At 40.8% G+C, this 15,000-nt stretch overlaps 1 protein-coding gene and 1 long non-coding RNA gene across 5 annotated transcripts in view; both read left to right on the forward strand.

The window, feature by feature from the left end:
• LOC118766104 overlaps positions 1–15,000 on the forward strand; it is a 21,460-nt gene that overhangs the window by 3,039 nt on the left and 3,421 nt on the right. The window lies entirely within an intron of this gene.
• Positions 1–15,000, forward strand: part of LOC115218820 (zinc finger protein 2-like) — a 19,115-nt gene that overhangs the window by 2,255 nt on the left and 1,860 nt on the right. For 2 of the 4 annotated variants that reach the window (XM_029788760.2, XM_029788762.2), the window contains exons 2-3: positions 12,852–13,082; positions 13,842–15,000. The exon at positions 13,842–15,000 is cut by the window's right edge and continues 1,860 nt beyond it. In XM_029788760.2, the coding sequence (XP_029644620.1) occupies positions 13,942–15,000 (1,059 nt within the window). In that variant the 5' untranslated portion in view covers positions 12,852–13,082; positions 13,842–13,941. Of the gene's footprint in view, positions 1–4,335; positions 4,484–5,166; positions 5,644–12,851; positions 13,083–13,841 lie in introns of those variants that run through there. The other 2 variants (XM_036509324.1, XM_029788761.2) reach the window with 2 other exon arrangements.

A 15,000-nucleotide genomic window follows, 5' to 3' on the forward strand; every position in this document is an offset into this window, starting at 1 on the left:
CCCCAAAATGCGGTTTAATTGTTATAAGTCGCTAGTGTTCGTCATTAGACTGCGACCATGCTGGGGCACCGCCCTTCTCGGGTATAATCGATTGCGCTCACCTGCAGTATCGGTGTCGCGTGTTTATTAGTTGAGATAGGAAAGACAAAGTAAACTTGGGCCGGATTCGAACTTCGAACCCAACAACACTGGGGGGTTTATATGTGTGTAATGAGAGAGAGAGGGGTAGATGTGGTATTCTGGTTTTCTGCGCTCTGAGTTCAGATTGTCGCCCGGGTCAGCTTTACTCTCCGTTGTTTCAGGGCTGGTAGATAAAAATTACCCGTCCAATAATGGACTAGATTCTTCTCATTTTCTCTCTCACTTTTTTTTTTTTCGCTGTAATTCAAAAGTGCAACCTCGCCGTTGCATTGTTACTTTGGTCCGGCCTAAAGGACTGCATTTAGCAGATTGCAAGGCCGGCGGTAGAAAACCAAAAAAACTTGCCATATTTCACGTTTGTCGACCTGTAAAGATGAGAAGGTTTTCTCCGCCATACAGAGGTAAAGGTTGTGGAATCCGTCCGTACATAAACAATGAGCTCCTGTAGCAAGCAGAAGGGCCCAGAGACACGGCATGCTACATTCACCCCCCATTCATTATCATTTCACGTCAAGTGACTCTTGCGATTAATTAGTCTGAGTTAATTACCGTCTGTGGTCCATTTCATAGACACTAAACCAGCACACCTTTAGAGCTGGTGTGGTGGACATTCGGAGGGAATCCATACGTGTTGTGTAAATAAATACTTTATGAGCCAATGTGGGAGCATCTAATTACGCAGACTAATAAATTCGTTTAATTACTGTTTCACTGTTAATTTTGTAAACAAATAAAACACCCGTAATTTAGAATTTTGTCAGACGTTCGAGCGAGTCCTGTGTATTCGTTGCTATGAAGATCCCTTTTTCGTTTTGTATCGGAAATCATTATTTCTCCGATTCGTATTTCATGCTTTGTATATTAAGTGATGCGGGTTTTAATTCGCTGTTAAGTGTTAGTTAGCATCGCTCTTTCCCTCGCATTGTCTATTTGTTTACATTACACAAATAATTAAATAAATAAATATATATATATGTATATAAAGTTTACTGTTCCGTTAAGGTAGGATCAACAAAAAAAGTATTCCATCCAGTGAGAGGTAAATATTTAATACACACAGGTAACTTGTGTCTCTTATTCTGTGTACATTAAATGATATATATATATACCCATCGTCTCTCTAAATTATGGTCTCTTGGACGACTCACGCTCTCTCTCTCTCTCTCTCTCTCTCTCTCTCTCTCTCTCTATATATATATATATATATATATATTATATATATAATATCATATTAATATAGAGTTACTATAAGGTAAGGCCTTCATCACCACACGACGTGTGTGGCTTGAAGTTACCTTTAACCAGGTATCGAAACCGGTTCGCCGACATCTCAGCTCGGATAATATCGATTGTTCTCCAATATTGTTTTGGTTGGATGGAGTGTGTGGATGTTATAGTTGAACAAAGATCAACCTCATTATGGGACGGGTACTTTATTTTATTCACCCAGGGAAAAGACGAAAGGCAAAGTTGACCTCCACAGCATTTGAACTAAGAGTGCAGGGGCTAATATAGGAAAGTACTTTTCTGTGTTCCTTTACCGGGGCGAAAAGGGAAATTAAAACCTCGGCTGGATTTGAACTTAGAACTTATAGGTGTGTAACTATAAGTATCTAATTACGTTCTCTCGTTGTTTCCGAGTTCAAATCCCGTCTGCGTTCAACTTTTCCTCTCCTCCGGCGTCGACAGGACAGTTACCAGTTATATATTGAGGTCTCTCCAAACTGCACTATTAACTTATTTTGGAGGGAAGTAAGCCGACAGTGAGCGGGCGATGCGGTTTCGATCACTAGCTACGTTTCATTGAGAATGGCATCAATGTCTCGTATTCACACTCGGCTTCTAAAATCCAATCCAATCCATAGAAGAAATCGCGCGCGCGCACATGTGTGTGTGTATGTAAGTATATATATATGTATATATATATGCATACACATACCTATTCGTATAGATACACGTTCAGGCATATATTTATATAGGAAGGTGTCCCTTTAAGTGGTTCCCTGGCTGTATTCACCCGCGATCCTTCCTATTCCGGGTGTCAACGGGGTGGTGTGCCTCCTGCACTCCACCCTCTCCTTCGCCACTCTCATGAAATACCTCTAATGGTGCAACTCCACCACCACCACCTTGTCAACTATTGTTACCGTCTCGTATTTCTAACATAATCAATACTCACCCCTCCCTCCCTCCTATGTTTGCGTGTGTCGTGTATATACACCAATATATATATATATTATATATATATATATATATATTTATGCTCACGTGTGTGTGTGTGTGGAGTTATATGTGTCTGTTGCGTGTGTGATGCGAGGGTTGCGTGCATAGCGAACATATATGTATGCAAGTGTAGCATACAATGGTGTGTGTGTGTGTGTATGGCACACACACATATATATATGTATGTGTATGTATATTATTTTACATTATATATACGCTGTGTATATACACACATGTGTGTTGTGTTTACCAGTATTTACTTCCTATTTAGCTCCCATCTCCTCACTACTTCGCTGAAACCAACTTTTTTTTTATGTGGACCTGGAAGGATAGTTTGGGTGGTGTGGTGTGTGTATGTATCTGTATAAACGCGCATGTGTGTCTGTGTGTGTATTGTCTATGTATATATATATATATCAATGTGTACGTATACATATGAGTGTATTTGTACCCCTTTCCTCTCTACCTTTCTCTCTTCTCTCCCCCTGCTTTCTCTGTCTCTTCTCTCTCTCTCTCTCTCTCTTCTCCCCCTACCCTTCTCCCTTGTGTCTGACGTCCATAGAGATAGCCTTACATTAACTTAACATATAGCAGGCATACACACACACACACACACACGCACGCACACACACATCACACCATATAATTATATATACATTCTATCTGTTGTGTGTGTGTGTGATGGTGGGAACATGACTGTGTGTTTGTCTTCTGTGTTTAACTGGACAAAACGCATGGCTCACAGTTTACTTAAGTAGTGTACATGTCACACAGACCTGTGTGTATGTGTACTTTACAGTATGTGGCAGCGTGACACACACACACACTGATATATATATACATATAAACATATATATATACATGTATACACACGTGTGTGTGTGTGTGTGTGGAGGCGGGAGGGGAGGGTGGCCCGTGCGTGTTTGGAAGATAGCAGCACCACCATCAGGGAGCTAGCTATACAGTAGGCACGCACACACACACACACACGCATATATTTATAGATAGATAGATATAGATATATATATATATATATACAAAGCTACTACATAAGCACACAGACACAGAGAGAGAGAGAGAGAAGGCAGTAACAGCCACACCTACACACATTCAGCTATACACAGATCCAGTGCTACTACTTCCACACACACACACACACACACATAGACAACCTTACAACACACACATATAATATATATATATATAATATATACATATACACGCGTACATACGCTGAGGCCTTGCTACAATTTATGCACACTCACACGTCACACACACACACACTGTTCAAATACAGCTAAATACACACAACCAGCATTGCTCTCACATGCACACACACACACACACATATATAATCACATTATACGCATAGGCCGTGCTACTCGCGCACACACACACACACGCCATAGAAACAGGCGCAATCATACATTCGCATACAACGACAGATTATATGTGTATGTGTGTGTGTGTGTGTGTGTGTATATATATATAGATATATGCTGTACACTGACATATACATACACGCCATCTTAGACAGCTTTACAATTTATGCACGCTCACACGTCATACAAACATATATAGACAGGCATCTATTGCCAGCACACACGTCACACACACACACCACACACACACACACGCAGTCATGCAAATATAGCCAGCCCGACACATTCACACGCCACACACACACACACGCACATATATATATTTATAAGCGCACACGCAAACACACAGAGACACACACACATACTCAATCAAACGTAGACAGCTCTGTGCATTCTCATACCTCACACAAACACACGCACGCAAGCACACACACACACCACCCTTCTTACACACCCATACACGAAAGCCTTGGTTCTATAGCATTCACACGCAACACAGTCACCCTGCTCTCGTACACACACACACAACACACGCGATCAGCATTATATACATACATACATACACGGGCAAGCTCTACAATTTATGCACACGTATACTCACACCACCACACACGCACATACAACGTGTGTGACTACTTTTATTAGCACTTACATACTTGAAATATTTCTGTTGAAATATCCAAAAGTATCATTGATACACACTCACACAAGACAACTTACACACCACCAGGCCTGACGTATGTATTCTTTGTTTGAAATGTGTATATTTACACACATAGATGTGTGTGTTCATGTTACTACTTGTCCATCATGGCATTAACCCCCTACACCTCTACATGTCCTTCTTAAGCATGTGTGTGTGTGTGTGTCAGAGGGAGAAAGAGAAATATCCTAACATACGATATACAAGTATATATTATACATACATACATACATACATACATATATATATATATATATATTATATATATATATATAATATATACATATACACGCGTACATACGCTGAGGCCTTGCTACAATTTATGCACACTCACACGTCACACACAGACACACACACACACACTGTTCAAATACAGCTAAATACACACAACCAGCATTGCTCTCACACGCCACACACACACACACACATATATAATCACATTATACGCATAGGCCGTGCTACTCGCGCACACACACACACACACGCCATAGAAACAGGCGCAATCATACATTCGCATACAACGACAGATTATATGTGTATGTGTGTGTGTGTGGTGTGTATATATATATAGATATATGCTGTACACTGACATATACATACACGCCATCTTAGACAGCTTTACAATTTATGCACGCTCACACGTCATACAAACATATATAGACAGCATCTATTGCCAGCACACACGTCACACACACACACCACACACACACACGCAGTCATGCAAATATAGCCAGCCCGACACATTCACACGCCACACACACACACACGCACATATATATATTTATAAGCGCACACGCAAACACACAGAGACACACACACATACTCAATCAAACGTAGACAGCTCTGTGCATTCTCATACCTCACACAAACACACGCACGCAAGCACACACACACACCCTTCTTACACACCCATACACGAAAGCCTTGGTTCTATAGCATTCACACGCAACACAGTCACCCTGCTCTCGTACACACACACACACACACACGCGATCAGCATTATATACATACATACATACACGGGCAAGCTCTACAATTTATGCACACGTATACTCCACACCACCACACACGCACATACAACGTGTGTGACTACTTTTATTAGCACTTACATACTTGAAATATTTCTGTTGAAATATCCAAAAGTATCATTGATACACACTCACACAAGACAACTTACACACCACCAGGCCTGACGTATGTATTCTTTGTTTGAAATGTGTATATTTACACACATAGATGTGTGTGTTCATGTTACTACTTGTCCATCATGGCATTAACCCCCTACACCTCTACATGTCCTTCTTAAGCATGTGTGTGTGTGTGTGTCAGAGGGAGAAAGAGAAATATCCTAACATACGATATACAAGTATATATTATACATACATACATATATATATATATATATATATATATATATCGTAACATACGATATATAAGTATATTTATATATGTGTGTGTGTGTGTGCATAGAAGCACAAACTTTTCGTTTTTGTGATAGAATATATACATATATAACGTTTGTGTGTGTGCATATTTATACATGAATATATATACATACATATATATATGAGTGTGTGTGTATATATATAATTTCTTTCCCTTTCTGTGTGTATATGTTTTCGTTTCTGTGCACTTGGGTGTATATTATCTTGTCACCAACTTCTTTTCCCTGTGCAAAGATGTAAACAAATGTTTGCTTATAATTAATTACCAAACAAACGGGTTAATCACTTAATGACTCATTATCAAAAACTACTCGATAATGCCAATATTTGTTGATCCTTGGTGATAGATTTTTCTCAGCCTGTCATCATCGTTATTTATCATTGTTATTATTTTTATAAATGTGTTTATAGTGAATGTGATAATATTATTTGTAATCCAATGTGAATCTCTTATTTTTCCATTATTATAAACTCATTCTTTTGCTCCGTTCACCACTCTCTTCTCTCTCTCCTCTCTCTCCATTCAGTGTTGTCACTGTCCCCACCCCCTTTCCATATAAGGCTTAGGGGGGAGTGGGGGCTTGTGCCTATATTCAAGATCATCCCAGTCAAAAAAAAACTGAGCTCAACCGAGGAAGATTCTGTGCAAATAGCTTAACCTGATAGAAAGCAATAATGACCGAAATCTCTTCATTCACCTCAAAGATATATCTCAAAGAATACGGCGGATCACTTGCATCTCAACCAACTTTTGCCTACTGGACCCTTTTCAAATTTTTTTTTTCACTTCACTGCCCCCCCCCCACCCCAGGCATTTGGTGTTTTAAAAAATCCTATGATTAAATATTAGAAATTGTATATAAAAAAAAAATTGTTAGGGGTGGCTGTGTGGTAAGTAGCTTGCTTACCAATCACATGGTTCTGGGTTCAGTCCAACTGTGTGGCACCTTAGGCAAGTGTCTTCTACTATAGCCTCGGGCTGACCAAAGCCGTGTGAGTGGATTTGGTAGACAGAAACTGAAAGAAGCCGATCATATATATATATATATATATATATATATATATATGTATGTATATATATGATCGGCTTCTTCTAAAATATGTGACAGTTAGTTGGTTGTCATAATAAAACTCAGAGTTTACATAATATCGAGGTCTCATTCATTCTTTTGTTGTCATATTATTATTATTAATATATATGTATGTGTCTGTGTTTGTCCCCCCACCAATGCTTGACAGCCAATGCTGGTATGTTTATATCCCCCATAAATTAGCGGTTTGGCAAAAGAGACCAATAGAATAAAATATGAGTCCTGAGGTCGATTTGTTCGACTAAATGCGGTGCTCCAGCATGGCCACAGTCAAACGACTGAAACAAGTAAAAGAGTAAAGTATTTTGCAATGTAGAAGTAGAACTAATTTCTTGCATGTAAATTTTGACACCAAAATCTGACCCGGACCTGCTGGGGGTCGATCATTTTAATGTCCACTTTTCAATGCTTGCATGGGTAAGACAAAGTTTGTGGAGGCTGGTTTTCTGTGGCCAGATGTTCTTCCTGTCCCCAACCCTCACCTGCCTCCAATTAAGGTCATATTTCACCATGGCCTGAGCATGTTTTTCACATAAGACTGGAAACGAACACCATTGCTTGTATGGATGGTGATGCTTGCTTGCAAGCAACACATGATATCAAAACAGGAATATACATGAACACACACACACATGCACATACATATGTATACAATGGACTTAGTTTTCATCCACAAAATTCATCTACAAGGCTTTGGTCAGCCTGGGGTTGTAGTAGAAGACTCTTACCCGAGTGGGACTGAACTCAAGACACCTGGTCAGGAAGCAAGTTTCTGAACCACACAGTCAAGTAACTATGCCTATCCCTAAAAACATGTAATTTTGTCCCCTTTTTAGAAATGCTCTCCTTCTCTCCCTAACTCACCCGCTCTCTTTACCGTCTTCTCCAACCCATCTTCTTTTCCTTTTCAACGGGAGTAGCCATCTGTCTACTTAACAGCAGGACACCCACCCCTGTCCCTCTACACCTCTGATCCCTCATCAACTGGCACAGAGCCTCCCCTACTCACCATTACTCCCTCCTCCCAGCTGAGGGGGTTTTTGTTTTGCCAGTTACTCAGTGACCCTGTCGGTGCTGGTGCCACTCTGTGGAGGGGTTGGCATTAAGAAGGGCATCCAGCTGTAGAAACCAAGCCAAAAACAAGCTATGGAACCGGGTACAGCTCCTGGCCTTGCCGGCTCCTTTCAAATCATCGAACCCATGCCAGCATGGAAAACACATGTTAAATGATGATGATGATGATTCTGAAGGTGGAATGACAGAGTTGCTAGGGTGGTGTTTAGTTAGTTGCCTTTATGTTCTGAGTTCCAATCCCACCAAGGTCAACTTTACTTATCTTTAGTTTCAGGGTCATTAAGTACTGGAGTGGATTCTTTTCTCTCTCTCTCTCTCTCTCTCTCTCTCTCTCTCTCTCTCTCTCTCCTCTCTCTCTCTCTCCTCCTCTCTCTCTCTCCTCTCTCTCTCTCTCTCTCTCTCTCTCTCTCTCTCTCTCTCTCTCTCTCTCTCTCTCTCTCTCTCTCTCCTTTGCTTTCCTGGAAGATAAAGATGTTGGTCAGACATAAAGCTGGGCTCAATCAGGTTTAGATGCCCCTGAAGGAACCCCCTGTTACAACAAACCCACACAACCCCTTCAAGGACCGAGGGCCAAAGATAAGAGTGTATTGAAATATCAATCAAGTTAAGGGCTTAGTTTCATTAACTATAAGTCCCTAGCCTGTCCCCTAAACCTGTGCTGCATGTTTCAGATCAGCAGAAATGTTAGCATCGAAGAAGATTCTGTTACAGTATTTGATCCCTCTTTGTATGTTCTTGAACCAAGTCCTACTGAGCTTAACTTTCGTCATATTTCTGGGGTCAAAGATATATAATATCAGGCTGCACCTGGCTCCCATCTTTTGTCTTTCTGTATTGTTTGCTGCACCAGTGGGTGATGGGACCGGTAGAGCAACAACAGAGGATAGAGGTGCTGTGTTAGTTTTGTTACATATCTTAACATTGTGGACTCAAACTCAGCTCAGTTTCACTTCATTGTTCATTAGGTTTAGGGTTGTCCATGAGACATATTACATTGATTGGAAACTGGAGAAGGTGGGTGACAGGAAGAGCCTCCGGTTGTCTGCTTTGAGAGTTCCATCTGACCCATGGAAGCACAGAAAACTAAACGTTACAATAATGATGAAGACAGTAATACCAGTGAACTACTGGTGTGTATGATACAGTACCAGTGAATTGGTGGGGCTTATATGCTATATTACAATACCAGTCCATTACTGGGTCTACATGACATAAAAGAGTAACAGTCATGGGTTGGTCTCTATAATATGATAGACACAGTACCAGTCAACTCCTGGGGGCGGGGCTCTATAATCAACTGTCTTCCTCTGTCTGTGTTACAAGTCATTATTACTTCCACCTTAGCGAAGGCAGGGGTATTGTTTTCAGTTGTGTTTGTTTGTTCGTTTGTCCCTAGACAGGATATCTCAAGAACCACTGAATGGATCGGGATGAAACTTTCAGGGATGTTTGGCCTCATGACTGGCATGAACTGATTAGATTTTGGGATCGATCTGGTACCAGACAAGGATTCTGGATTATTTTTCCTGCTTTTTTTTTACTTAATTTTTGAGAGCAGTCAGGTTCATTTTTAATATTCTGCCTAATAGGCTGCCTAATACCTTTGGGTAGCATCTTTTACCAATAACTTTAAGCTGGCTAATACTAATGCCAACCACTTTCCAGGGTGTCTGCTGGGTGCTTTTTACATGGAACCAGCACCTGTGCTTTTTACATTAATTATTAATTAAAGTCTAATTGATTGTGTGGACCGAGAATATGTTTTATTTTGTACATAGCCACCCGACCCTGTGGATTTAGGTTCAATCCCATAATGTGGCACTTTGGAGCAAGGGGTTCTTATTGTATCTTTGACTTGAGCAATATCTTGTGAATGACAATTTGGTCTGACAGAAACTACAGAAGCCTGTCATCTATGTGTGTGTGTAGATGCAAGCATGGCCGTGTGGTTATGAAGTTTGCTTCACAACTCTGGTTTCAGGTTCAGTCCCACTGCATGGTCACTTGGACACATGCGTTTTATTTATTATAGCCTTGGGCCGACCACTGTCTTGTGAGTAGGCATTGAAAGATGGAAACTAAACAGATGTCTGTCGTGTGTGGGTGAGGTGGATGACTGTTTGTTTTCCATTCTCCTGGGGTCAGTGCTGGGATTGATATAATTGTCTACGTCTCTCTCTTCAAATTCGGGAGTTCTTGTGCTTATATAAGAAACTACTACTACTCCCACCGTGTTCTGAATTCAAATTCTGCCAAGGTTGACTTTTCCTCTGATCTTTTTAGGGCCAATGAAATAAGCACTGGGGTCGATATAACAGAGTAGTCTGCTCCCTGCCAAAAGTTCAGGCCTTGAGCCTATAAGAGAAAGGGTTTTTATTAAGGTGACGAGCTGGCAGAACTCTTAGCATGCCAGGCAGGGTGCATAGTGGCCATTTCATCCGTTTTTATGTTTTGAGTTCAAATTCCACCATGGTCAGTTTTGCCTTTTGTCCTTTTGGGGCTGATGGAGTAAGTACCAACACACACGATATCATGTGTCTTGTGCTTTAGTAGAACCAATTATTACTATCAAGATGGGGAGCTGACTGAATTGGTTAGCACCCCAGACGAGGGGATTAGCAGCATTTCTCTCTTTTACATTCTAAATTCAAATTCATCCTTTTAGGGTCAATGAAATCAGTACCTATTGAGCAGTGGGGTCAATGCTATCAACTTACCCCTCCACCAAAACTGCTGGCCTTGTGCCAAAATTTGAAACCATTATTATTATTATTATTATTATTACCTCCACCTTAGCGACGGCAGGGGTATTGTTTTCAGTTGTGTTTGTTTGTTTATCGTTGGACAAGATGTCTCAAGAACCACTGGATGGATTTGGATGAAACTTTCAGGGATGTTTGGCCTCATGGCTGGCATGAACTGATTAGATTTTGGGATCGATCCAATACCTGACAAGGATTCTGAATTATTTTTCCAGTTTTTTTACTTCATTTTTAAGAGTGGTCATATTCATTATTAGTATTCTTGTTTGTGAGAGCAATCGAGTTTGTTTCAGATATTCTCATTTTTAAAATCATCTCAGATTTGGTGTTGCCTTGGCAGAGGTTTGCACTCTCTGAGTGCTCTTATTATTATTATTATTATTATTATTATATTATTATTATTATTATTATAATTATTGTTATTATCATCATCATTGTTGTTGTTATTATTATTGAGTGAGAGAGCAGTGCATGCCATCAAAGTGACACTGGGGTAAAATATACAAATCCCTGTATACCCATCATGACTACCCATGCATCACAACCACATGTGCACGACATGGTGATCTCATATAAAGATAAACAGCGCTTAACCTTGCAGGTGGGGCCCAGTTAGAATTTTCTTCCGGTCGAGTAGCCGATCCTATTCAAAAGGTCCCTGAATGAGGGTTGTTTAAGGATGTTGAACAAAACACCCATATTTTAAGAGGTGAATTATCCAAACCCCAAAGAGTTCCTCTCAACACATGGCTATGATGCTCCCCCACTACTTTTGCTGGTAATCAGAGATGCACATATTGTCAGCCACTAAGGGACATGCTCAACTTGTTATGGTCAAGCAACTGACAAGCAAATTTGTGGTATTGAGCAGTATATTTGCTGTAGCCCATCTTTTATACTAAGACAAAACAATGTCCGTGATAACACCTCCAATCAGTTAAGATCAGAAGCCATGAGAGCCACTGCCTGGTACTGCATCAGAGCTATTCAACCTTTGGTAGGTTCAAGCAAATTTCTACTGCATCACCTGTGTTGCTGGGAGTCTGTGTAGCATTGTGTGTTCTTTTTGCTGTTGGGGGAGTGAAAACTCTTTCTGGTATTGTATTGTGTCAGTTTGTTTTGTTATGAGCTCTGGTTGCAGTCTTTTGTTGTACCAGTGTTTGTGTTGTGTGTGTAATTCGAGTTGAGCTCTGTTGGGTCTCTGGCTTGTGGAATCCATGTTTTGGTGGTGGTTTATTTTATTGGATATTTGTTGTATAGAATGTGTCTTGTGTTCATGGATTGTTTTTTCTATGAGCTGTATTATTGAATTGCTAGTGTTTTGCATAGGATATGGGCTGTTCCCAGCAGGGCTATTTTTTGGACAGTGTGTGGTGTTGAGGGTCCAGATATAGCTTCTATGTTTTTGTTTCTTTTTTATCATACCCTATGCTCCAATAATTACTGGTATTATTTTCACCTTTGTGTCCCACATCTTGAATACTTCAATCTCGAGCTCTTTGTAGTTTGACAATTTCTTCACTTTGTTCTGGACAATATTTTGGTCAGAAGGGACTGCAATATCTATCAGTAAACAGGTGGGTTTTCTTTTTTCAATCCTTGATGATGATGATGATGATTACGATTATCATCATCATCATACTTCTCAGACTGCTCGTTTTTGTTTGCCCTGGTAGATCCTGTGAGAGTGGACAGCATCCTGCTGTCAGAGGTCTCACAGGCTCTCTTTCTGCACATTAGAAGTTTTGATACTTGGTTGTAATCATTGTCATCATCATCATCGTTATTATAGGGTGATGGATTGGCAGTGTCGTTAGAGCATCGAACAAAGCCACCCTGTATTTAATTGTGCTTCTTAGCTCGTTATCTTTCCATGCTCATTAAGATAGAGAACCTGTTAATTACAGAGCTTCATATAACTGTCTACATCTCCCTCTTAAATCTCAAACCTTGGACCTCTCTTAGAAATCCTTATTACGATGCTTATTTTGACTTCACCTGCTTTAAATGTTGTTGTTGTTATTTTGTAGGTTTTTACCAGAGGAAGCAGCAGTTCTTCACATTGACTGAGACCTTTGACTACAGCGTCGTTGTGACAGCCGCCTCGTTAACCTCCAACTGTATCTCGATAAATTGTCGCCACTACTTGGTGCCCTGCTGGTGTTGGGAAGAGAAAAGAAGAGACGGAGAGAGAGGGAGAAAACCTTTTCAAAGATTTTTTTCTCCTCTGGAGCATGTCAACCCAGACAGTTCTTCTACAGGTTAGTTTATGTTAACCCTTTCGTTACTATATTTATTTTGAGCATCTGATTGTGGCCGTTGCCAGCCTCATCTGGCCCCTGTGCTGGTGGTACGTAAAAAGCACCATCTGATCGTGGCCGTTTGCCAGCTTCGTCTGGCACCTGTGCAGGTGGCACATAAAAAGCACCCACTACACTCTCGGAGTGGGTGGTGTTAGGAAGGGCATCCAGCTGTAGAAACACAGCCAGATCAGACTGGGTTTGGCGCAGCCTTCTTTGCTTCCCAGACCCCAGTTGAACCGTCCAACCCATGCCAGCATGGAAAACGGACGTTAAACGATGATGATGATGATGCTCTGTGTTTCTTTCAATTAATTTTAAATATAACAAAGAATTTAGTAAAATAACTTTGTAATATTTCAGCTAGTGCTAGGAACATAAATTGTGACTAAGGTTTGGTGGAAGATTTAAATTCAAAACTTATGAAAACAAGACATTTGGACTACAGAGCTGGTTTCAGCCGGGTTGGTAACAAAAGGGTTAAAACACACACACTCACACCTCACACACCTATACACCCTAGCACTTTTCCAACTCCCTCCTCTAAAATGTGAATAGTTTTTCTGGTTCCTCTGCTGCAAGAATCCTGTGTATAATCCAGTGTAAGAAACCACTTCTGTATTTGATAGCCATTTTTGCACTTATATATTAAATATACACATCTTTACATGTATATATATATCTATAGTATTTATTTTTGTTTTCTTTTCACTGTTTCAGAGTGTACTGTGTGACCTGTTTTGTTGAGAAGACAATCAGTCGGTCCGAGCCACATTCGTTAAGACTCTACTAGTTCTTGTTTCATGCTTTCATTATCATCATGGAGAGGTCTGCCGGGATTCCAATCTATGGTGAAATGTATGGCATGCCATTCCATCACAGACTTCCCACACCAAGAATGCCAACCCTTAGCGACTTTTCTGGCAAGCATTTCGGCCAGGAACATGCTCTTGATACTCAAAGGATGGCTCCGTTAGGGGGCAAACAATTTCCTATTCATAGCTCACAGAGTTCTCACTCACAGCAAAGGATGACGCCGATTGCTGAGAAATCCAGCCATCACCATAGCAACAGTTCTGGGAAGCACATTCACCATCGACATAGTTCTTCTCATTCACACAGCTCTCAAAGAATGTTAGAACCCGGTGAGAAATCTATCCACAATAGCAGCAGTGACTCTGGGAAGCAGTACTCCCATGACACACACAGGATCTCTCATGTGGCTGAGAAGTCTTCCCATAGCTCCGGCAAGCATATGTCTCATGGAAGTTGTCAGGAGACTCCAAGGATGTCACATGTTCCAGAGAAAAACATTCACAACAGCATCTCCAGTAAACAGATCTCTTCCCACAGACATAACTTGGAGAAGGAGAGAATAGCCTCACCAGTTGACAAACCAGACAATAACAGCAACAGCGACCTGTCTGGGAGCCAGTTCTCTCATGAGTCGACTATAGAGAGCCAGAGACTGCCCTATATTGGTCAGACAGTGTTTCCTGGTAACAATATGTACAGCAGCCAGTATTCTCAACCATGTTACCTACCAACTACTGACAGAATGCAGTCAAGCTTGGAGGGCGGACAATCATCTAAGGAGAGTTCTTCTCAAAAGAGCTCCACTTCTAGTATTGATAAATCATTCCATGGTGATGTGTCTCAAAAACAATATGGCCCGAACAAATTGTCGCCAAGCCAACCCAAACCACAAGTATTGAGGCAGCTCTTCTGCGATTACTGTGGCAAGAAGTTTGCTCAGGAATATTTGATGCACATGCACCGAAGGAAACACACAGGAGAGAAACCGTTCCAATGCGATATCTGCAACAAACAGTTCTCTCGCAAAGATGTTATGAAAAGACATAAGAAAAACCATATGGAG

The sequence above is a fragment of the Octopus sinensis genome, linkage group LG14 (genome assembly GCF_006345805.1).
Source record: "Octopus sinensis linkage group LG14, ASM634580v1, whole genome shotgun sequence".
Lineage (NCBI taxonomy): Eukaryota > Metazoa > Mollusca > Cephalopoda > Octopoda > Octopodidae > Octopus > Octopus sinensis.